General features: G+C 51.2%; 1 protein-coding gene across 2 annotated transcripts; it reads left to right on the top strand.

Moving 5' to 3' along the window:
* Window positions 1-5,730: 5,730 nt before the first annotated feature.
* Window positions 5,731-23,656, top strand: LZTR1 (leucine-zipper-like transcription regulator 1). Of its 2 annotated transcripts, XM_006894570.1 has the most exons (21): window positions 5,731-5,935; window positions 6,167-6,229; window positions 10,624-10,680; window positions 13,402-13,481; window positions 13,874-13,982; window positions 14,308-14,391; window positions 15,075-15,132; window positions 15,813-15,952; window positions 19,001-19,202; window positions 19,472-19,627; window positions 19,912-20,022; window positions 20,117-20,209; window positions 20,331-20,426; window positions 20,502-20,664; window positions 20,785-20,954; window positions 21,055-21,211; window positions 21,878-22,004; window positions 22,149-22,298; window positions 22,889-22,994; window positions 23,338-23,418; window positions 23,528-23,656. In XM_006894570.1, exons 1-21 carry the CDS (start codon window positions 5,736-5,738, stop codon window positions 23,642-23,644), a joined length of 2,520 nt encoding a protein of 839 aa, XP_006894632.1. In that variant the 5' UTR covers window positions 5,731-5,735; the 3' UTR covers window positions 23,645-23,656. The 2 variants fall into 2 exon arrangements, with proteins under 2 accessions (XP_006894632.1, XP_006894633.1); XM_006894571.1 differs by lacking the exon at window positions 10,624-10,680.
* The last annotated feature ends 446 nt before the right edge of the window (window positions 23,657-24,102 follow it).

Genomic DNA, 24,102 nt, shown 5'->3' on the forward strand with positions numbered 1-24,102 from the left:
AAAACCTGCTGGAGGGTCGGTTATGATTCAGTTCCAACTCGAATGCGTTGAGTGAAGCAGATAGGCCAGGCATGAGCTTTCCAAATTGATCGGCCTGGTTTCAGAGATCTTTAAAAGCGATGTTGTTGCCGTCCAGTCGCTTGCGACTCAGCGAACCTATGTACTAGAGCCTAAACCCTACTCTATCCTGTGCCAACCTTATTGTCTCTGACACACCTACTTCCATTGCCCCAGTGACTGAATCGATCCATCTCATCGAGAGTCTTCTGCGCTGTCCCTCCACTCTCCCAAACATGACGTCCCTCTCCAAGGACAGTTCCCTCCTGTCAGACGAAACTTCAGAATTCTTGCCTCCAAGGCACCTTCCCCATGACGAACTTGTTCTAGCAGTCCATGGTAATATTCACCCTTCTCCAGCACCACAGCCCGAAAGGATCAATTCTCTATCATCCCTAAAATATGAGTGGGCAAAGAACTATTTTTTATTTCAGCATTTTGGAGAGAAAGGCGGGGTTCTTTTTAAAGGGAGTTGTTAGGTGCCCTAGAGTCTAGTATGACTCATAGATAGCCTGTGAACAGCAGTTCTCAACTCTGTCTTTGCCAGCCTAATCATCTCTGATATACTTGAGCCCATTCCTGCAGTCACTCTGAGGGTCGTCTTCTCTTGTCCATCCACCTTTCCAAGCATGATGACCTTCTAACACCACGCCCAAAGTATGTAAGAGGACACAGTGAGGAAGGGATGCCAATAGAGTAATACGGTCTTAGTGACAGAAACGAGGCTGGACACATTATGATTGAATTCTGAACAGTAAGTGATATATTCATAGAAATTTTTTTTATATTTTAATGAACATTAATATCTTGGCTTTCCATTAATTGATTTTTGCATATTTTCCTCCCTGCGGGTTCCCCCCCCCCCCAGTTCGCTTTTTTCTTGGGGAAAAAAGTTCTTTCATTGTTATACAGTCCCCCTCCCGGACCACTTTACTATGCAACTCATTCTGGAGCAAATACCGTTTTAAAGAAACTTAAATTGTAACTGCACATTGACTTCACCTGACTGATGGGCAGGAATCAGACTGACTTACATCTGTGGAAGAAATTGGAGAAGCTCAATATCAGCAGTTAGAAGTAGGGTAGGTGCTGATTATGGAACCTACCCTCAATTAATAATGTGCAAGTTCAATTTGAAGCTTAAGGAAATTAAAACAATCCCACAAGAAGCAAAATATGTCCTTGAGTCTATCCCACCTGAATTTAAAAAGCATCCCCAGGATAGGTTTGAGCATTGAACACTAATGATTAAAGATCAAATGGTTTACAGGATGATCTCAAAGCTATAATCCATAAAGAGCACTAAAGGTCATTTCAAAGAAAGAGGAGAGAAAAGATCAAAATGGATGTCAGAAGAGATTCTGAAAATAGCACTAGAGCATCAAGAAGCCAATTCAAAGAGGAGAAACAGAAATAAAAGAGATGAACAAAATATTTTAAAGGGTAGCTCAAGAAGGTAAAGTATTCCAATGTAATGTGCGAAGAATTGGAGCTGGAGAATAAAATGGGAAGAACTCACTCAGTATTTCTCAAGTTGAAAGAACTGAAAAAGAAATTAAAGCCACTAGTTGCAATCCTGAGAGTGAAAGGTCCAAACTCACTATGAAGTTCAGAAGCAATACTAGCTGAGTATATAGCAAATATGCTTTATTTAGAATGTCCACTTCAGTGAAAGTGAGCTGAGGCTTAGTTGGCATCAGCACTGAACTAAAAGAAGAGTAGGGTATTTATCTATTCTATATTGATAAGTTAGGGGTAGTCAAAGCAGTTTCAAGGTCCAGAGGCCATTTTCCATCTCAGAAAATTCTGTTTTATTTTCTGGGGTGGGTTATAAAACTATGTTTAAGGGTAAACATTAATCAGATTATTTACTATTTCCTGGAACACAGAGGGAATCCAGGTCAGAAAGTCACCAAAATGGAATCACTTTGGTTTCAACTTTATAGAGAGATGGGCAAAATCTTGAATGATCCAGGAAGCATTAAAAGAAAATAGAAGGAATTTGTAAAAAAATACAGCAACTCTGTGTTGTTGTTATGTGCCAATGAGTCGCCTGCGACTCACAGTGACCCCTGTGTACAACAGCTCTGAAGCCTGTTCTGTCCTGAGCCAGTCTCACTGACTCCAACATAGCTGCCCCCATTGCCCCAGTTACTGTATCAATCAATCTCATCAGGGGTCTTCCTCTCCTACACTGTCCCTCCAACCTTCCAAGCATAATGTCCTCCTCCAAAGACCAGTCCCTCCTGGCCACATGCCTAAAATACATGAGACAGAGCTTCAAATTTTTAGCCTCCAAGGAGAAACTGGTTCCATCCTCTCCAAGACAGACCTATTTGTTTTCCTGATGGTTTACCTATGTTCAAGCCTCTTCTCCAGCACAACTCAAAGGCATCAATTCTTCTGTCACCCTTCATCACTGTCCAGCCCTCTGATGCATTGAAAGTAATTGTGAAGACCATGGCCTGAATCAGGTGCACCTTAGTCTCGAGACTGACATTTTTGCTCTTTAGCACTCTGGAGAGGTCCCTGACAGCAGATTTTCCCAGTGCAATTCATCTTTTGATTTCCTGACTGCTGGTGTCAAGAGTGTTGTTTTTGGAGCCAAGCAAGCTGAAATTGTTAACCTCAATCTTTTGTCTATCATAATGCTGCCAATTGTAGTCACTGTATTTCAGTGTGTTCTCTGTATTTATGTGGCTGACACTGAAAAATTTCACGAAGTATCACATGAACAAAAGCCAATGGTAACAAATAAAGAAGTTCAAGCTGCACTGAGGCATTGGCAAAAAAAAAGAAAGAAAAAGGCCCTAGGATTTGATAGGCTACCAACTGACATGTTTCAGGTAACAGAGGCAGTCCTGGATGTGCTCACTAGTCTGTGCCAGGAAGTTTGGAGAACAGCTGCTCGGCTAACTGACTGGAAGAGATTCATATTAGTTCCTGTTCCCAAGAAAGGCAGTCCATCAGAATGGAAATTATCAAACAATATAATTAATAACGCATGCAAACAAAGTATTGCTGAAGATCATCCAAAAATTACTAGAACAGTACATAGAGAACTGCCAGAAGTTTAAGCTGAGTTTAGAAGAGGTTGTGGCACAAGGCATGTCATTGCTGATGTCAGATGGATACTGGCTGAAAGCAGAGAATAGAAGAATGATGTCCATTTGTGTTTCATTAATTATGTAAAGGCATTTGACTATGTAGATCATAACAAATTAAGGCTAATACTGAGAACAATGAGATTTCCAGAACATTGAATTATGCTCATATGAAACCTCTATCTATATCAAGAAGCTGTTGTCTGAACAGAGCAAGAGAACACTCTTCTTGTTTTTATGTTCTGTCAAGTTGCTTGCAACTCATAGCGACCCTATGTACAAGAGCCCTAAACCCTGCTCCATCCTGTGCCAATCTCACTGTCTCCCACACACCTACCCCAATTACCCCAATCACCGAATCAATCCACCTCATAGGTCTTCTCCTGCACTGTCCCTCCACCCTCCCAAGGATGACATCCTTCTCCAAGGACTGGTCCCTCCTTGCAACATGCTCAAAGTATGTCAGATGAAGCCCCAGAATCCTTGCCTCCAAGGAACAGCCTGGTTTAACTCTCTCCAGGATGAACCTGTTTGTTTTCTTATCAGTCCATGGTATATTCAATACTCTCCTCCAACACCACAGGAAAGGTGTGCATCAGGGTTATATCCTTCCTCCATACTTATTTAGTCTGTGTACTGAGCAAATCATTCAAGAAGCTGGACTCTATAAAGAGAAATGTGGCATCAGGATTGAAAGAAGACTCATCGGGGAGCTCTGGTGGCCTAGTGGCAAGGAGCTGCAACTACAATCCCAGAGGGGCACGGTTCGAATCCACCAGATGCTCTGCCAGGGAAGGAGGGACAATCTCCTCCTGTACCAGTCAGATCTGATTTGATGGTACACACACAAAAAAATAATAAAATAAAAAAAAAAGAAAGACTCATCAATAACCTGCATTATGCAGATAACACAACCTTGCTTGCGAAAAGCGAGGAGGACTCGAAACACTTGCTACAGAAAAATTTAAAAAAAATAAAATTCAAAGCCTACAGCCTTCAATATGGATTGCATCAACAAGACAAAAGTCCTCACCACTGGATCGTTAAGTAAAATAACGGTGGTTGTTGCTTGCGACTCATAGCGACCCTATGTACAACAGCCCTAAACTCCGCTCTGTCCTGTGCCAATCACACTGTCTCTGACACTCCCATCCCGATTATCCCAGTCACTAAATCAATCCACCTCATAGAGGGCCTTCCCCTCCTGCGCTGTCCCTCCACCCTCCCAAGCATGATGTCCTTCTCCAAGGACCGGTCTCTCCTCACAACATGTCCAAAGTATGTTAGACGGAGCCTTAGAATCCTTGCCTCCAAGGAGCCACCTGGTTTAACCCTTTCCAGGACAAATCTCTTTGTTTTCCTAGCAGTCCATGGTATTCTCAATACTCTTCTCCAGCACCACAGCTCAAAGGCATCAATTCTCCTTCTATCCTCCTTGGTCATTGTCCAACTCTCTGATGCATAACAAGTGATTGCGAAGACCATGGCCTTTTTTTAATGTAAAAAATAACGGTAGATTGGGAAAAGACTGAAACTGTCAATGAGTTAATCTTGCTTCGATCCACATTCAGCAGCCTTGGTACCAGCAGTTAGGAGATCAGGGACATACTGTGCTGGAAAAGTCTGCAGTCAGGGACCTTTCCAAATTACTGAACAGTGATGTCAGTCTGAGAACTAAGGTGCACCTACTTAAGGCCATGACCTTTCCAATCACTTGCTGTGCATCTAAGAGCTGGATAATGAATAGAAATGACAGAAGCTCTGGTAGCCTATGGTTAAGAAGTTGTGCTGCAATCTTAAAGGCACGCGGTTCAAATCCACCAGCTGCTCCGTGGGAGAAAGATGGGTAATCTCCTTCCACTGGATGATTAACTGCCTCTGATAACCTGCCAGGAGAGTCAGCTGGGTGTGGGTTCCAACTCAATGGTACACCTCCACAACTGTGATGGTAAGGAGCTGAGCTGCAATCCCAAAGAAATGCGGTTCAAATCCACCAGCTGCTCCTTGGGAGAATGGGCAATCTCCATTGGATTGATTGCTTCTGAAAACCCACTTGGACGGCCAGTTATAGGTCCGAACCGATTGGACAACACACAACAGGATAAAAAGATAAAGAGCTCCAATCTAATAACGTGGCCTCCCTCAATTGTTCTGTCACAGAGAAATACTAGTTTTCTTTTGCTTTCTTGCCTGTTGCGCTCAGAGACCTGGAGCTGACGAAAACGAGGTGCTAGCCGGAATTGTCAGGCGGTCGGCCTCGGGATAGCTGGGAAGTGTCGTCGCACGGAATTGCTTGTGTTGGTGACCGCACGTTCCTCCCGGAAATGTAATGGGGGGGAGGGGAAAATCTGCGCAGGAGTACAAGGGAAATGTAGTCTCAATTGGCGCACGGATCAACGGGAGATGTAGTCTCCGGGAGAGGCTTAGCGCGGTCTGCGCCAGGGTCTCCGGGAAATGTAGTCTTAGCTGTCGGCGCAGGGATGGCCGGGAAATGCAGTCCCGGGGAATGTTGGGGCGGTGGCCGCGCGTCCCGGGGACGTGCTGTGGCTCCGGGGGAGTGGCTGTGCCTCCGGGATGGCCGGGCCCGGCAGTTCCGGGGGCCCTATTGGGGCAGGGACCCTGGTGGGCAGCTCGAGGTCCAAGGTGGCCCCAAGCGTGGACTTTGATCACAGCTGCTCGGACAGCGTGGAGTACCTGACTCTCAACTTCGGGCCCTTCGAGACAGTGCATCGCTGGCGGCGCCTCCCGCCCTGTGATGAATTCGTGGGCGCACGGTGCGATGTAGTTTGGGGTCCGGCACAGGGCCCGGGGGCACAGCCGGGGCAGGAACGGTCCTGGTGGGCGGCGGCGGGGGGCGGACGTGGGCCGGGGCTTGGGAAGGAGCTCCAGGGATCTCAGTGTGGTGTAATTCAGGGATTAGGGCCCTAGCGAGTGGCTCTGGATGATGTCCTCGGTGCCCGCGGGAGGGACCTGGCTCACCGCCCCTGCCTCTCCTTCCTCTCCAGGCGCAGCAAGCACACCGTGGTGGCTTATAAAGATGCCATCTACGTGTTTGGAGGGGACAACGGGTGAGTGAGGCTGAACCCGGGGCGTGGGAGCAGACAAAAGCATGGGGGTGGGAGTGCAATGGCGCCTCTGGCAGTTTCACCTGTCTGCATGTGCTGGGAGGTTTACATGTAACTACTCCTTAGCAGTTTGTCAAACTACATGTATGTTTTCAGGTAGGATTCGATGTGCTGGCTAGTCGGTGATGCTGTTTGCGCCTCTCACACTCAGCAGCAAGTGCTGACAGTGGGATTTCTGCGCTCCCCGCCCCCCCCTCCCCCCCGCCCCAGCTCTACTCTGGACTTGCTCTGTGATAAAAGCCGGGCTGGTTACCTGGATCCGACAACATCTCTCCTCAAACCGTGTGGTGGGGAGCACCCAGAAATGTCCCTCTTGTGCTGAGTGAGTGGACACAGCTTTGAAAGGAAGCCAGCCACCAAGCCTGCCAGGCAGTTCTCAGCACCTCCCTCTGTCATGGTCTTGCCTCTGGCACTGGGCAGCTGAGAGGGCTTGGAGGCTGCGTCTTATTTTCCAGAAGGCTCCCTTTCCACGAGGATTTTTCCCACGTTCTAATAGACTCTGGCTGTGAGCCCACGCTCTCTGATGAGCACATCTCTATCCCACAGACTGTAAAGATTGTGGGGGCACTCTTTGGCAAAAGATAATAGCCAAAGTTAATACCTCCCTGATCAATGAGGTGTTTCATTTTATTTTTCTTACACCAAAGCACTTAACTGACAGTGGCATTTCCCAAAATATGTGTTTTGGTAAGAAAACACAGTAATAATTAACTGGTCTTTACAAACGAGATTCTCAGTAAATTCCAATATACTTAACACCATTCACTAAGACACATGCTCCCCAGGTCTCCAGGACAAAGTGTATAGAACATTTGTCAGGAACTAAAATCTAGAAAGCTCTGGTGGCCTAGTGGCAAGAATCTGAACTATAATCCCAGAGGAATGAGGTTTGAATCCACCAGATGCTCTGCTGGAGAAGGAGAGGCAGTCTCCTCCTATGCCAGTCAGATCTGATTTAACGGTACACACACACACACACACACACACACACACACACACACAGTAAAAAAAAGAACCAAAACCTGCCTCAGAAAGCAGCCTTCCTTACTCAGGACTGTGGTCTCAGAAGACCCGTGAAAGGACCAGTGGCAGGAAAGGGCTCCCCACTCTTGCCTTAACATGCCCCCGTTTTGCCCTCCTTCCTTAACCCAGCTAGTACAGATGCCATATGTAAGAGCTCCTTGGCAGAAAGGATGGCTCCTTTAAATCCTAGACCAACATGAATGAAAATACAGAGGACCAGCAGCGTTCATGGTGTGTCTTGTGGCCCTGTTGTGAGGAGAGAACTCCATCCTGTGCTGTTCTGAGATGCCTGTGGCTGAGTAATTTCCAGCTAACTAACCTCACAGGGCTGAGCAGAACTGCCCCAGGGGATTCCATGGCTAAGATAGCTATAGGAGCATGTTGCCATGTCTTTGTGCCAGCAAGTTTCCTTTTTTTTTCCATCCCCCAGGAGTTGGCCCTTCATAGAAGAGGAAAACTTTATTTTGGTGTGGGCTGTGGCGCATTGGGGATCCTGGGTCTTAAGAATGAGGGAAGTGGGTGGTGGGAGTGTCTGTCTTCCCGGAAAGGATATATTGCCTGAATGAGGAGACCTTCTAAGCCCAGCATCCTAGCTTGCCTAGCTGACCTTCTAAGCCCACTTGCCTAGCTGAGTGTCTCTACCCTGCACAAGGCACACGTGCACACAGACAGCTCAGTTCTTGCCGCATCCATGCCCACTCCTTTCTACACAGACACACACACGCACAGTGGAATCAGAAAGAAGCTTCTTCCTACAACGTTCACTGAAATGTCAACTCCATCCCCAATCAAGAGAGGTCTTGGTGCTGTCAAGCACAGGATGTGTGGGGACAGATGGGAGGAGACACAAAGTAAGAATGGTCACAAAGGAGAGTATGAAGGCCCTATTGTAATAGTGCTATGTAGCCTAGTGTGTCATTTGGCATAGGCCACACATTCCGGTGATATCTTCTTGCACCTCACAATGTTGCTGTTCTCTCATGATTATTTCTATCTCATGTTTAGAAGAATTTAAGTCCAAATCCCATGTATCAGTTTCAGGGAGGGGTTTTTGTCTTAGGCAGTACTGGGGAAATGTTCTTGCCCCTGAGCTTCTGCTCCAGGCCTCTGCTGTCAGGGACCTCTCCGGAGTACTGAGAAGCAACAGTGTCAGTCTAGAGACTAAGGTGCGCCTGATCCAGGCCATGATCTTCACAATTACTTGCTAGGCATCAGAGAGCTGGACAATGACTAAGAATGACAGACGAAGAATTGATGCCTTTTAGTTGTGGTGCTGGAGAAGAGTGTTGAATATACTCTGTGCTCCCAAGAAAACAAATAGTTCTGTCTTTGAGAGGGTAAAACAAGTTTCTCCTTGGAGGATTTTGAAGCTCTGTCTCACATACTTTGGGCATGTGGCCAGGAGGAACTGGTCCTTGGAAAAGGACATCATGCTCAGAAGGGTGGAGGGACAGCACAGGAGAGGAAGACCCCCGATGGATTGATAAAGTAACTGGGCAAAGAGGGGTAGGCGTGTTGGCATCAGTGAGACTCAGGACAGGGCAGCTTCAGAGCTTTTATAAAATAAGGTCACAGGCGACTCGACAGCACGTAACAACCACCACCTAGTGTGTGGGTGACAACTATAGCAACAAGTGGCAGTATATTTGCTCTCACAGGACACTTCATTCACAGTGGAAGGTGCAAACTCTGTGTCTGGGCTGCAAGCCCTCACACAGGCATGTCCAGGCCCAGTACCCTCATCCAGAAGATGCAAGGAGAGAGCTGGGTCCAGGCAGGCTAGGAAAGCCCTGAGGAGCAGTGTGGGACAATCCTTGCCTTTCATGTCGGAGGCATGGGTTCAGTTCCCAGCCTGGGCTCTTCTTGCACTAGGGCCACCTACCTACCTGTCTATCACAAGGGGGTGCAGGTGGCTCTGATGCTGACTAGGTTTCAGTGGAACCTTCAGATGAAGGGAGAAAATCAGTCAGTGACAACCCTGTGGGTTCCTGCAGCTTGACCCTTCATCCCTCCAGGCCCTGGGAGGTCAGTGGGTTTGTGCAGTATTTTTTTTTCCAAGAAACTTTTTAAAAAATTGGTTTGCTTATAGTCCTTCATATACATTGTGTTTTATAAAAATTATTTTTTTAAATAAAATAATTTTTATACATTCTGTTGTATATAATGTGTGCCTATTCTCATGGAGCTCTGGTGGCCTGGTGTGCTGCAATTCCAAAAGGCACACAGTTCAAATCCACCAGCTGCTCCACCGGTAAAAAATGGGCAGTCTCTTCCTGTGGATTTGCTGCTTCTGAAAACCTGCTGGAAGGTCAGCTGTGAGCCAGTTCCAACTGAGCAGAACACAACAACAACATGCCTGTTATCACCCCTTCTCCTCAAGTCCTCGTGGAGTCTTTCCTATTTCTCCATCCCTCTGTCTGCCCCTGGACCTCTGCTGTCCCTAGTGATTTTACTCCCCTCTCCTTTTTCTGCCCCTTCTTCTCCCTTTCCCTTTTGAACATTTATACATATTTTCACAGTTATGGTCTTGTCCAGTATTTATCCTTATGTGACAGAGTTATTTCACTCAGCATAATGCTCTGTGTTCTCACCGTTATATAGTATTTTACAAAACCATTGTTCCCTGGTAGTGCATAGTATTCCATTCTGTGAATTTACCAGTTTCTCTATCCATTTATTTGTTGACGGTTATTTGGGCTGTTTCCATTTTCTTGCTCTTGTGAATAACGCTGCTACAGATATAGATGCATACTATGATGCATTTCTGATAGCAGGTGGGCATTGTGTTTTTCTACACTGAAGAGGGCCAAGAGAATCTAAGGGAGAAATAGAGCCTCCCATGAGGTGCATGGGAGCACCCCACTCTGGTGGCACAGCCTCAGTGACTGTGTGAAAAATGCACCCTGAAGGCCCGGCTGAGTTCTGGCCAATCTGGTCTCCATATAGCAGCTAAATGGGGTGCTGAGCGAGCTGTTGTGTACTGTCGAGTCAGAACTGACCCTCCAGAGGGTTTTCAGAGGCTGTAAATTGCACTGAAGGAGAGTGCCCGCCTTTCTCCCACAGAGCAGCTGGTAGAATTGGGCTGTGTGCCTTTAGAACTGCAGCTCAGCTTCTTACCACTAAGCTACCAGAGCTCCCTGGGTGGGCTCTTAGCAGCTAGATAATGCTTTTGTCCCAACCCAGGTGGTTGCCCACTGCCCTGATTGCCCGCACCAGACAAGGCCCTTTCCTGAGGGGTCTACAACCTAGCCCTCCTCTCTGCAGCTTACATAGGAGGTTCCTCAGGGTCAGCACCTCTCTCTGGTTACTTTTAGGAAGACGATGCTCAATGACCTTCTGCGCTTCGACGTGAAGGACTGTTCCTGGTGCAGGTGAGCAGGCTCTGAGACCCCGAAGTGCCTTACAGAACAATAATCCTTTGCTTACTCCCACAGTTAGGATCACCTTTTCATGACGGGAAACCCAGGAAGCTGGAAGGGTTTGACAGGCTTCAGCTGCCATGGCCAGAACCACCCCTCGCCTTTTCCTGTAATTCCTAAGTTTATTAGACTGGTGCATGATAGATGGAGAAGAGATTGAAACTGTCAATGGCTTTATTTTACTTGGCTCCATAATCTAGCAGTTAAGAGATCAGGAAACTTATTGCACTGGAAAAGTCTGCAGTCAGGGACCTCTCCATTTTATTGAGGAGCGATGATGTCACTTTGAGGACTAAGGTGTGCCTGGCTCAGGCCATGCTCTTTTCAGTCACTTGCTATGTATCTGAGAGCTGGACAGTGAATAAGGATGACAGAAGAAGAATTGATGCCTTTGAGGTGTGGTGCTGGAAAAGAATACTGACTATCTCATGGACTGTCAAAAGAACAAACAGATGTCTTGGGAATAGTGAAGCCAAAGTGGTTCTTGTAGGCAAAGATGATGAAGCTGTGTCTCACTTTGGTGAGGAACATCATCCTAGGAAAGGTGGAAGGATAGCAAAAGAGAAGAAGGCCAGATGAATTGACACAGTGACTGCAGCAATGAGCTTGAGTGTGTCAGAGATTGTGAAGATGGCACAGGATCGGACAGGTTTCAGGTCTGTTGTTTATAGGGTTGCTATGAGTCATACTCAAAGGCACTTAACAGCAACAAATACTGGTACATAATCCTGAATCTTCTTCCTAAGAGGCTCTCTAGGGTGCTGCTGTAGGTTCCTAGATAATGCTCCAGAAGAGCCCTGTGTCACCAGGCCTGACCATGGGCCAGGACCTATGTAAGGAGCAGTGTTGGCAGCAGAGGATCCACTCCTGGCCCATGGGTCCACCCTCTGCCAGAGACCAGGCCCTTGGGTGGCCTCTTCTTGACAGATATCTTCTAGATGAGTGACTGGGCCAGACACTCGCCTTCTCCCGGCCCAGGTATTTGTACCACCTGCTCCAGTCCAGCCATTTCCTCAAGAGCAGTTCCCAGGAACTGGACAGAGATGGACTTGGGATAACACATGAAGAGGGCTCCAATCTCTGTCATTGTGCCACCAAGATCAGACCATGACCTGAATCAGACCCACCTTAGTCCTCAAACTGGCATCATGGCTCCTCAATAATTTGGAGCAGCCCCTGACTACAAACTCACCAAGTCTTCACAGTGCCACACTCTAGGCTGGAGCTTATACACAGCCTCCTGGCACCAGCAGTCCTCTGTCACAGGGGGCAGAGAAGGGTGGACATCAGGGCATCAAAGAGAAAGAGCCATCCCAGGACCAGTGGCCAGGCTTTTCAGAGACTTAGCTGCCCTAGGCACCTCCTTATTCTTTGTGCCAGCTTACCTACCCTTAACTTGTCAAACACAGGTTCGATTTTAAAACTTCCCTGAAGAACTTACCAATTTTAGCTAAGAATGTATTCATTATCAAAAGAAACTTTGGAAAGCAGCAGTGTTGGACAACACAGTACAGTCAGGTGTGTAAGTCAGTAATTGAAGTGGAAGGTGTACTGTGTTGTAGGGTCCTGGCAGAGGCCACTGATCCAGGTCTCAATGATTCCAGAGTGGCAGGAAGACTGAGTCTCAGCTACTGTGGAGTTGAAACAAGATATCTACACTATGAGCCTGTTCTAGAAGTGACTCGGGTGTGGCCTGCAGGGGCCTCCAGAAGTGACTGATTTCTGGTGAACACGTGTGTTTGGCGCACCGTGTTGTTACAGCTCATACATACGTAACAAAACATGGGAAGTGTCAGCAGCCTTCCCAGTGACATTCATTGAGTCTTGTGTCCTGCCTTCATCTTTGTTAGTTCTTCTTGCTGTGTGCCATTGAGTCTGAACCGACCCGGAGCTGATTTGCCAGCAGTTTTAATTGCACAGGAAGAGATTGTCCAACTTTTCCCTGTAGAGCAGCTGGTGGATTCAAACTATGTACTTTCACATTGGCAGCACACTTTCTTACCGTGCCTGATTTGATAAACTTTATCTCCTTTACTTTGGTCATGTTGTTAGAAGAGGCTATTCCTTGGAGAGAGATAGTGTGCTGGAGAGATGGAGGGTCAGCAAAAGAGAGGAAGCCCTTCAACTTGATGGATTAATAGAGTGACTGCTGCAAGGGGCTTGAGTGTGTCAGAGATTGTGAGACTGGCACAGGATAAGACATGGTTCAGCTCTGTTCATTAGGTCAGGTCACTGTGAGTTGTATTCAGCTCAGTGGCACCTAACAACAGCAACAGAGAAGGTGCAGCCAGAGTGCAAAGGAGAGGAAGACCCTCAAGCAGTTGGATTGACACAGTGACTGCAGCAGTGGGCTTGAGGGTGTCAGAGATAGGACAGGGTTCAAATCTGCTGTTCATAGGGCCACTGTGAGTTGTACTCAACAAAATGATACCCAACAACAATAAGAAGCCACCAGAGCACCCTTGTCAGTTCTTGGTCCTGCATTTTGTTGTTCTTAGTGATTGGTCTGTAATGACCAAGTGTTACCTTCAAAATTTTGGCATTATTTTGGGTGGTGGTGGTTGTTGTTTTGGTTTGGTTTTTAATTTAAAAAGAGGTAGCTTGTAAGAGTGCAGGGGCTGCTGTGTGCAGATGCCGTGCTGACTACCCCTCATGTCCCCCATGCTGCCCTAGGGCCTTCACGACTGGGACCCCACCGGCCCCCAGGTACCACCACTCAGCTGTCGTCTATGGGAGCAGTATGTTCGTATTTGGTGAGCTGCCCCCCGCCCCGCCCTCTCCTGGCCCCAACCCCACCCTCCTGCCCTGCTGTGGATCCAGGTTCCCTGTCTGGGGACCCCTGGCTGCCCATCCTGTGCCAGAGTCCTTTAGTCTTTTGAGCTGTGCAGAGTCACCCAGCATCCCATGAAGCCCTTTCCTTAGCTGTCCCCATCTTTCTGGGTTGCCTCTATCTGTGATAGGCAGGAGATGGCCTCCTCTCTACAGGACAGGGTATAATGCCCTGCTTATCTGTCCCTGCCGAGCCTTTCCCAGAGGCAGGCGGGTGGCAGGTGGAGGAGACCCAGAAAGCAGTCAGCAGGCTAGTCTACCTGTTTTCACACTTCCAGGGCCTATGGCTCCTAACGGCTCTTTGCTCTGTACCCAGGGGGCTACACTGGGGACATTTATTCTAATTCTAACTTGAAGAATAAAAATGACCTCTTTGAATACAAGTTTGCAACTGGCCAGTGGACTGAATGGAAGATTGAAGGACGGTGAGGGACATGACTGGGCCCTCTAGGGGTGTCTGAGGCCACTGCGCTGGGATCTGAGGCTGGGAAGATGTAGTGGCCCCCCGCTGTCCCCCGTAGCCTATCTGTCATGGGGAAGGGAACTAGGAATTGGTTCAGATAAGAAGACCAAACCAGCTACCCAGGAGTGTCCATGACCCTGGTGCCATTTCTACCAGCTCAGGCATCAAGCAGACATGGGGATCAACCACCCCAGCAGCCCAGGGTGGTAGCCACATACTGGGAGTGGGCTGGGAGGGTTGGGTGTGGCTCTGGCCTGGTCTTACTTCCTGCCCTCTCAACTGTCCAGGCTGCCGGTTGCTAGGTCTGCTCATGGTGCCACCGTGTATAGTGAAAAGCTCTGGATCTTTGCCGGCTACGATGGTAATGCCAGGTAGGAGGTGCCCACCCCATGCACCAGCCTTTTCTCGGCACCCTGTATGCCACTGAGTGTCCAGGAAGTCTTGGATGGGAAAAGTCAACCTGGTTGGCCTGAGGACTACCTCATCTCAAGAGTCTGTTGGGAGGATGGGCTTGTGGAAAGGGTCAGCCACAAGAGGACTGCTCCAAGTCCTCTGGTGAGGAAAGGTGTTAGGCCAGATGTCTGCATGTGCTAGTCCCTGAGTTTGCATGTCCCTAGAAAAAAGGGGCCAGATCAATCAAAGTCCCATTGAGGGGGCACTACTGGGCTTGAAACTTGGCCTTTGCTAGCCTTATACTAATGCCCCATCCCAGGAATTTTCCTCCTCATGAAGAAAAAACAGCTCTGCTGTTTCTCCTTCTGATTATAAAAAGAGGTACACGCTTGGTGAGACTGCAGAAACCCTGCTTGGTCTCCACAGGCAGGGCCTCCCTGTGGTCCTTGCCAGTACTGGGGACAGCTGCCTAGTCAGGCGAGGGCCCACATGGAACGCATGGAGGCAGGTGTGCTATCTCCGCATCCCTCTGCCAGAGGAGGCCTCCCTCTCCACCTTCGGTCCTGACCATGTGTCCTGATTGGCTTCTTGGGATGGATGCATCCCTGGGGCAGCTCCGGCAGGTCCACACCATCTGACAGCCAGGCCCTGTGTAATGCAGGTTGAACGACATGTGGACGATCGGCCTCCAGGACCGGGAGCTCACATGCTGGGAGGAGGTGAGGGACACGGAGGGCCTGGGGTAGGTGACCACTGCCTGTGCCTTGCCCATCCCCAGCCTTGTCCCCTCTCCCAGTTTTAGTGGCAGGTACACAGAGAGTTCCTCTCTCCCCAGTCTCAGTGTTGTGGGTGAGCAGCATGTCACAAAGGACAAATGCCAGTTTGGTCTAGGCCATAACTTTTTAGTGTCATTGGCACTGGAGCTTCAGGCCAGCTGTTAAACAGATACCCTGTCCTCTTCAGCTCTTTCTTTTCCCTATTATGATGATTTCAGCTCTAGTTGTTCCAGGCTTAGGTTTCTGGATGGCCAGACATGCTCAGCCACTAATTTAAAAGCTTGGGGGGAAAAAGAAAGAAAAAAAAGGTTTGGGAGTTCACGTTCACTCAGGAGCGCTTTGGAAGGAACTACTGATCTACTTCCTAAGAAATCAGTTGAAACACCGTGGGGCCTGGTTTCTGCTTGACACCTGGGTCACCATGAGCTGCAGTTTGACAGCAGCTGACTCAGCTTTTGGTTTGAGAGATGGAACCTCTTAACGCCATTCCTCCTGCTTTAAGCTCTTTTGCAAAAATGCATGGCAAACTTTAATTGATGGCAGTTTCAAAAGCAAAAATAGGCCAAGGTCAAGAGTCTGGGCCAGGTCCCTAAAGACCCCATTTGAGAGCCCTCCACCCGCAGGTGGCCCAAAGTGGCGAGATCCCGCCCTCCTGCTGCAACTTTCCGGTGGCCGTGTGCCGAGACAAGATGTTTGTGTTCTCGGGCCAGAGTGGAGCCAAGATCACCAACAACCTCTTCCAGTTTGAATTCAAAGACAAGATGTGAGTGGTGGTGTGGGCAGGGCGTCAGGCAGGTGACCTCCTTAGTCAGCCTCAAGGTCTGTATCCTCTATTCAGACATGGCAGGGCCACCTGCCCTCTCTGAGCAGGGTTTGAACCTATGCCTTGTACAGACAGGGCATGAGGCCCCGGGCCTTCTTGCTGTGGCTTGCTATTTTGACTGAGGGGGAAGGACTCACCTGTCCTAGAAAGGACTTGGGCAGGGCCCCGACCGACCCCATCTGTGGTCAGGGTCGATCTCTATGGGTTATGGGAGAGCAGAGGGGCACACAGCACTGTAACAACAGTGCTGGCAGTGTGAGCACGGCCGTGCCAACCTCCACCAAGTGAAGTGGTCCGCATTGACAACATCCACACCACAAAACCTGTTCATAGGCCACTGGAAATGCCACCATGCTCTTGCATCTTTTTCAGTTCCAACACAACTGTCCTCCCAGGGTTAGCACTGCTCTGCCCCTGGGATGCTAATCCATGGCAGAGGCTGCTCAGAATTCACAGGCTATGCCCACAGTGATGGGGTTTACCAGGGAAGCAAGCAGGTTACACAATTCAAACAGGAACTGGGATTCAGTTCTCTTTTTTTTAACTTCTCTGTATCTCAGTTTCCTGTTTTGTGATGTTGAGATGTTAGCAGGGCCCAGACAGTTTTCTATTGTGGGGCTGATGATGAATACATGCAAGGAGAACCTTAAAATATTTGATGGATATCATAAATGATCTGTAAATATTCCATTTTCTTCTAATATTTTTATTAGTTTGTGTATAGTGATTAATACATGTTGTTTCATTCGTGTACATTGTGTTTTATACAATCTTTCATTTACATTGTATTTGGTATAATTACCATTGATCTCTGTTTATTATTACTCCATATTTCCAAGTCCTCATTGGGTCTTTTATTTATTGCTCACCTTGCCCTCTGCCCACTAACCTCTGCTATACTAGTGGTTTCCACCTTTCCCCCTTTGAACATTTAAATACCTCTTGCTTGGTTATAGGATCCAATTCTTAAGTCAGAACAGCTTTTCAGGGGTGCTGGTAACCTGCCGACCTCCAGCCTTGTGACTTTGGGTCAGTGTTCAAGCTCTCTCAGTACTGCTGTCCATGGCGTCTCCCTTCACCCTCCAGTGAGCTTGGGTGAAGGCCTGGCTCTGGCTTTGTGGGATGGCAGGTCCAGTTCAGTTCTGGGTCATGTGGGTCTCTGCTTGTCCACCACCTCTGCTTCCACTGGTTTTAGTCTGTCTTGAGCAAAGCTCTCTGGCCTAGTCGAATGCACTGAGCTCTCTCTCTCTCTGCTTTTTCTTTCTCGATGACAGATTCCTGAACTTAGTTCATGCTCAACTTAAGCCTGGTGGGATGGCCAGACTGATCATTACCCTTGTTAGTAGTCTACACACTTTATCTGCTTGTTCCCATCCCAAAGCTGCCATTTATCTTGTTCACATCTGGTAGCCTAGGGGTAAGGAGTTGTGCTGCAATTGCAAAGCCACATGGTTTGAATCCACTAGCTGCTCTGTGTGAGAGAGATGGGCAATCACCTCCCATGTGATTTACTGCTTCTAAAAACCAGCATCTTAATCCTCCCTGCCCAGGGCAAGTGGACAGAGCATTCTGGGAAGGAGAGTCAGCTCTGGGTTGGTTCTGACTCAGTGGTACACACCAACACCACAACCACCCAGCCTTATAGTCAAAGCCAATGGCTAGGAAAGCCACTCTGAGCTGTCTGCTGCACCACGAGGCCTGGGGCCTTCAGGCTGTGATGTCTTTCGTCATTGCCCCCTCCCTGACCTTGTTTGAACTCTTAGAACCACCAGCTGACCTGGAGGCTAGGGCTTTTGTCAGATCTTCTGGGCCAAGGGCAGAGAATTTCCCTGTTTAGGAGGTTGTTTCACTGCTTAAGACACACAGTGAGGGTACAACTCTGTTCAGCTCTTCAACAGAACTCTGCTGTCTTGTTCCCTATTTGCCTTTAGGCCTTGCTCAGCGGTGGTACTGCCCGCAGGCCCGCTGCTATAGTTCTTGCCTCACTGCCATGTGTTTCTTTCTACAGTGTCTGGCCAAGTGAGCTTGGGAGCCTGCTTCCACCCTCTTGGGCAAACACTGCAGCTCAGCTTGGACTCTGGAAGTCCCTGTTCATTGACATCTAAGCTGGGCTGACACAGCTGAGCCCACCTGCTCTCTCATTTTGTGTCCCACTGCTCAGTGCAGCCCCTGCAGCCTCCAGCCTCCTTCCCAGAATGCACCGTCCACTTGCCCTGGGCAGGGATTAATTATCAAGGCCTGGCCAGAGTGAAGCTGGGTACTACCTTGGGCAAGCATGGGGTCAAGGTCTCCAGGGTGGCCAGAGGATAGCAAACTGGCCTGGTCAGGATTTGATGTGGGGAGCTGCAGCCACGTATGGGTAACAGCCTGGGAAGGGAATCCATGGAGGTCTGTGTTCAGCAGGAGGATTGGTGATGGCAGAGGTTGGAACACCCAGGTGTGGGGAGGGTGGACAAGAACAGCTGAGTTAGGCAGATTGTAGGGATGAATCTGATAAGGTTGGGGTGGGGGGAGTGTCCTCAGCTGGTTCTGGGAGAAGATAACACAGTTCGATTCCCAGGGTCCCACAGGTGAGGGCAAGGGACTCTAGGGTATGGCTTGAGGTGGCCAGGGCCACCCTGGAGCAGCCTGGGAAATGGGCGGGCAGTGTGAGTGGTGGTGTAGCCGGTGGGGAGGAGGAATCCTCTTAGGCGGGGCAGGCACTGGGAGGCCTGGTGGTCCCTAGCAGTCGGCTCTTCTGTGGATGGGTTTCATAGCCCACTTGGATGGATGACCAAGTAGGCATAAGGTGCTGGGGATGCTGGAGCCAGAGGGATAGCAGAGAGCATCATGTGGCGTGGGCAGCTCCTGAGGGGCCAGGCAGAAGAGGCATGCTGGCTCCCCTTTGTGCAGCTGTGTGGGACCTCCTCCCAGAGCAGGATGTCACTGAGCTGTAGTGGCATAGTGTGGGGGCTGTGGACACACTAACGTACTGCCCTGTGCCCACAGGTGGACGCGCATCCTTACTGAACACCTGCTCCGGGGCTCCCCACCACCCCCACAGCGGCGCTACGGGCACACCATGGTGGCCTTCGACCGCCACCTCTACGTGTTTGGGGGAGCAGCAGACAACACGCTGCCCAATGAACTGCACTGCTACGATGTGGACTTCCAGACCTGGGAAGTGGTTCAGCCCAGCTCTGACAGTGAGGTGTACATGGGAGCAAGGCTAACCCCCCCCTCACCAGGAGCCGCTGGCCTGTCCACCCTCTGCAGCTGAGGGGGCTTATCATGTTGTCAAGGGGATTTGTCACTTCCTGTGCCTGTCACAGCTCCCCTGTGCTCCTTTCCGGGGTCCTAGGATAGCCACCTTTCCATCCTTTACTTCTTCTGCAGCCTGGCACCAGTGGCCGAGGTTCGAGCCTGGCTGGCCTCTAGCCTGCATTCCCCAGGCTTAGGCTCTATATGCCCTCTTGCCAGGTCGGTGGGGCTGAAGTGCCAGAACGAGCATATACTTCTGATGAGGCACCTGTTCTGGCCCCTGAGGAGCGGGGTGGCTTCAAGAAGTCCCGGGATGTGTTTGGCCTGGACTTTGGCTCCACCACAGCCAAGCAGCCAGCCCAGCCAGCCTCAGAGGTGAGGGGGCAAGGCCAACTCCAACCTTCCGGGTAATTCCACTGTCAGCTCTCTTGTGGTGGGTGCTGAGCAGAGCCAGGGTGGACAGTCCAACCCTGAGCCAAGCCTCCTGTGCCAATTGCACCCCTGGGCCTCACAGCCTCAGTGGGCCTCATCTCCTGTGGGTGCTATCCTCGACTGCTTCTGTTAACCCTTTTGTCAGGGGGCTGTGCTCCCTGGCCAGCCCTGGCCCCCACCACTTCTAGAGGACATGCTGCGTGCCACCCACTGACTTTGCCCCACAGCTGCCCAGTGGACGGCTCTTCCATGCAGCCGCCGTGATCTCTGATGCCATGTACATCTTTGGGGGCACAATGGACAACAACATCCGCAGTGGGGAGATGTACAGGTTCCAGGTGTGTGTGGGGCATGCAGGGCAGGCCCAGAGCTGCAGGTTCTGGGGGTCAGCTTGGTGACCAGCACAGGCCCACTCTTGATATACCCCTGCAGTTCTCCTGTTACCCCAAGTGCACGCTGCATGAGGACTATGGGCGTCTGTGGGAAAGCCGACAGTTCTGTGACGTGGAGTTTGTGCTGGGTGAGGTGGGTGCCTTCCCTCAGACCCTACCTGGCATGCCGGGGAGGGAGGAGGCCCCGCCAGCTGGCCAGGCCTGCGTCCCAAGGTGGGGTGCTGTCCTCTCCCTGAATGCTGTCCCTGCCACAGAAGGAGGAGTGTGTGCAGGGCCACGTAGCCATCGTCACAGCGCGATGCCGCTGGCTGCGCAGGAAGATCGTGCAGGCATGTGAGCGACTGGCCCAGGTGAGGCTGGCTGGGTGTGGGGCACCTGCACAGATGGCCCTGATTCAGCCTGCAGCACCGCAGTTCTCCTCGCAGAAGCTGGAGGACGTGCCCCCTGCCCCCGGGGAGGCCAGCGGCGAGGCTGCAGGTGGTGCCCGGCCGTCCCTACTGCCTGTGGCCATCCGTGAGGCCGAGGCCCGACCCTTCGAGGTGCTCATGCAGTTCTTATACACTGACAAGATCCGGTACCCCAGGAAAGGTGTGCCGAAGCGGGTACAGAGGTTGTGAGCGGGCAAGTGGGCCTTGCCCACCCGCATGATGGGCACCCCCAAGGCTGGGGCGTGCCCGCCTTGCACTCAGGGCCTCTCCCATGGTGCAGGCCACGTGGAGGATGTGCTTCTCATCATGGACGTGTACAAGCTGGCGCTGAGCTTCCAGCTGTGCCGCCTGGAACACCTGTGCCGGCAGTACATTGAGGCCTCGGTGGACCTGCAGAACGTGCTGGTGGTGTGTGAGAGTGCCGCCAGGCTGCAGCTGGGCCAGCTTAAGGTACCCGGGCCTGGTGCAGATGGGCCCACTGCCCCCCCCCCCCCCGCCCATGCCAGCCCACCAGCCGGCCTCATCACTGTTCCCCGGCCTGTCCCTCCAGGAGCACTGCCTCAACTTCGTGGTGAAGGAGTCGCACTTCAACCAGGTGATCATGATGAAGGAGTTCGAGCGCCTCTCATCCCCACTCATAGTAGAGATTGTACGGCGCAAGCAGCAGCCGCCCCCAAGGGCACCTCCTGACCAGCCTGTGGACATTGGTAGGGAGCCTCCCCAACCTCCTCAGCCATTCTTCCCTCAGAGGTGCCGGCTGAGCATATCTGTCATGGGTAGGAGGCTGTAGAACCACAGATGCTGTCTGCCAAGCCCTCAGGACTGGGAGTGGGCAGCAGTGGGAACCCAGAGTGTCTTCCAGGCACACCTGCTACAGTGTGGCTGTGATGACCCACTGCCACAGGGATGGCCACGGTAGGCTGACCACAGTGGACTGTCTACAGAGTTGGCCGTGGTGGGCTATGCCAGTGGGTGTAGTGGCCGGAGCACGTTGGTAGTGAAGACGAGCCAGCCCTCTTGCAAACATGCCTGTCTTGGGTAGAGTGGTCAGGTCTGGACACTTCTGAGGTCAGTGACATGCCCAGGGAGACAGTGCACCAACCTTTGATCTGCTGTCCTCAGGGCCCACCTGCCCTGGGCCTATTAGAGGAGAACCACTCTTTGACTCAGCTGGACCTGTGCTGGAGTCCAGCTCCTGGGATGATTCTGAAGTCACATGCTACCTGCAGCCAGAGCTTTGGGGCCAAGGGACTTCACACGTGGGCAGGAGGGAATGAAAGCCATGTATGTTAGGGTCACACCCTCAGGAGTCCCAGGGTAGAGTGAGGTCCCTGGCCAAGCAGGTTCTGCCCAGGGCCCCTATCTGCCCCCAGGCACATCTCTGATCCAGGACATGAAGGCATATTTAGAGGGAGCCGGTGCCGAGTTCTGTGACATCACATTATTGCTGGATGGTCACCCACGGCCAGCCCACAAGGCCATCCTAGCCGCCCGCTCCAGGTGTGTGGTGTGTGGGAGAAGTCTGGGCTGGGCTCCTGATGAGGGAGTGTGGGAGGGGCCAGGGCTGGGCGCCAGGTGGGTGGGGTGTTGGAGGCAAGGCTGGCCTTTGGCCTTGGCTGAACTGAGTCCTTGCCCTGGACCCAGTTACTTCGAGGCCATGTTCCGCTCCTTCATGCCTGAGGATGGCCAGGTGAACATCTCCATTGGGGAGATGGTGCCCAGCAAGCAGGCTTTTGAGTCCATGCTGCGCTACATCTACTACGGCGAGGTCAACATGCCACCTGAAGACTCGCTGTATCCCCCTTCATGTGGGGCTCTGGCATCACTGGTGGGGTCTCTGGGGCCCACTGTTTGGCTGGACTGGTGGTCCTCCACTCTCCAGAGAATGCCTGGCACTGGACCCGGCACTCACTGAGGGACCCATGAAGTCAGAGAGTACTGCAGGGAGAGTCTGACAGGAAGGCTGGCTGGCTGGACCTTGTCCCGTCTCTAGGTGCCAGGAAAAGGCAAGTCCTGGCTGACCAGCTGGTAGTGTTTGTGGAGCTGGGGCTGTACCTTGCCTGCAGATGCAATGACGTTCTTCCACATGGAAGACTCTGGCTTTCTCTCCATCTTGAGTCCTACAGAGCCCTTAACTGGTTCTGAACAGTCTCCAGCAAGTTTATATCTGAACTGGGCCTTTAGCCCGACCCCTCCACCCCAAGGAGCCAAGGCCAGTCATCCTTGTGGGGGAGCTCTGCTGACTCTGGGCAGACAGCAGGGGGAGCTAGGACCCCTCTCCCAGTGTTCTGTGGGCATTGGGTTCAAGCTGGGCTGTTGGGGGAGGACGATAGGCGGTGTGGGGGGGAGGCAGTCTCTGCTGGCAGCTCCTTAACAAGCCCCAGCTACCTGTTTGCCGCCCCTTACTACTATGGCTTCTACAACAATCGGCTGCAGGCCTACTGCAAGCAGAACCTGGAGATGAACGTAACTGTGCAGAATGTGCTGCAGGTGACCAGCTGGCCAGCCTCCCTATACCTACAGGGCCTGGGTGGGGACAGGGATGCCCGCAGACACAGCCCACAGCAGGCATGCCTGGAAACCCCCTTGGGGTCCAGGTGGTGGCAGGGGTGTCTGGACACCCCCATGGGCCTGGAAGGTGGCAGAGGCACTGGTGGACACACCCCCAGAGCCTGCAGCAGGGATACCCATGGATACCCACATGGGCCCCGGGGTTAAGGGCGGCAGGGGCAGACACTCCGTCAGGGTCTAGGTGGCAGCAAGGATGCCCACAGAAAACCCCCAAGACCTGGGTAGTGCTGGGGGCACCAGTGGAGTATACTTGCTGTTCCAGATCCTGGAGGCAGCTGATAAGACACAGGCATTGGACATGAAGCGGCACTGCCTCCACATCATCGTGCATCAGTTCACCAAGGTCAGGTTCTGCTCTCATGGTGGTGGCCTTGGCCATGGCCACACTGCCCTCATTGGTTCCCCTCTCGGGCCTGGGTCTGCCCTGGACCAGCACATTGTCACCTCCACAGGTTTCCAAGCTACCCACACTGCGCTTGCTAAGCCAGCAGCTGCTCATCGACATCATAGACTCCTTGGCTTCTCATATCTCTGACAAGCAGTGTGCAGAGCTGGGCGCTGATATATGAGGCCCCACCTGCTGCAGACACTGCTGGTCACCAACAGCTACATGTCACCGACAGCAGCTGAGTTAGAACAGCTGGGCGGGGTGCCCAGAACCCAGGAGAGAACTGAAGGGTGTGGGGGGGCTGACACCTCATTCACAGGCCCTGATGCACATGCCTGACTGGACTCTCAGCCTGGATGAAGGGTCCCCCAGACGTGGCAGGAGGAAGCAAGGCCTGGGTGTTACGCAGCATGAGGAGGGATATGTCAGAAGTCTGAAGCGGGGGTGGGTGTCTAATCAGAAAGCTGGAGCCTTAAGGGTTTTGGGTGGCTTCCTACCCCCAAGTCTCAAGTGGAACCAGTGATGAGTTTTAGGTGACCTAGGCCTGACTGCAGAAGGGTGTGCCCCCGCTCTTGCATCTCTTCCAGCTTTCCCTTAACAGATAGCTACATTAAAGCTGGGTAGTACCCCTGCATGGCA

Source organism: Elephantulus edwardii, unplaced genomic scaffold (assembly GCF_000299155.1).
Source record: "Elephantulus edwardii isolate Elephantulus edwardi_28Jun2011 unplaced genomic scaffold, EleEdw1.0 scaffold00146, whole genome shotgun sequence".
NCBI lineage: Eukaryota > Metazoa > Chordata > Mammalia > Macroscelidea > Macroscelididae > Elephantulus > Elephantulus edwardii.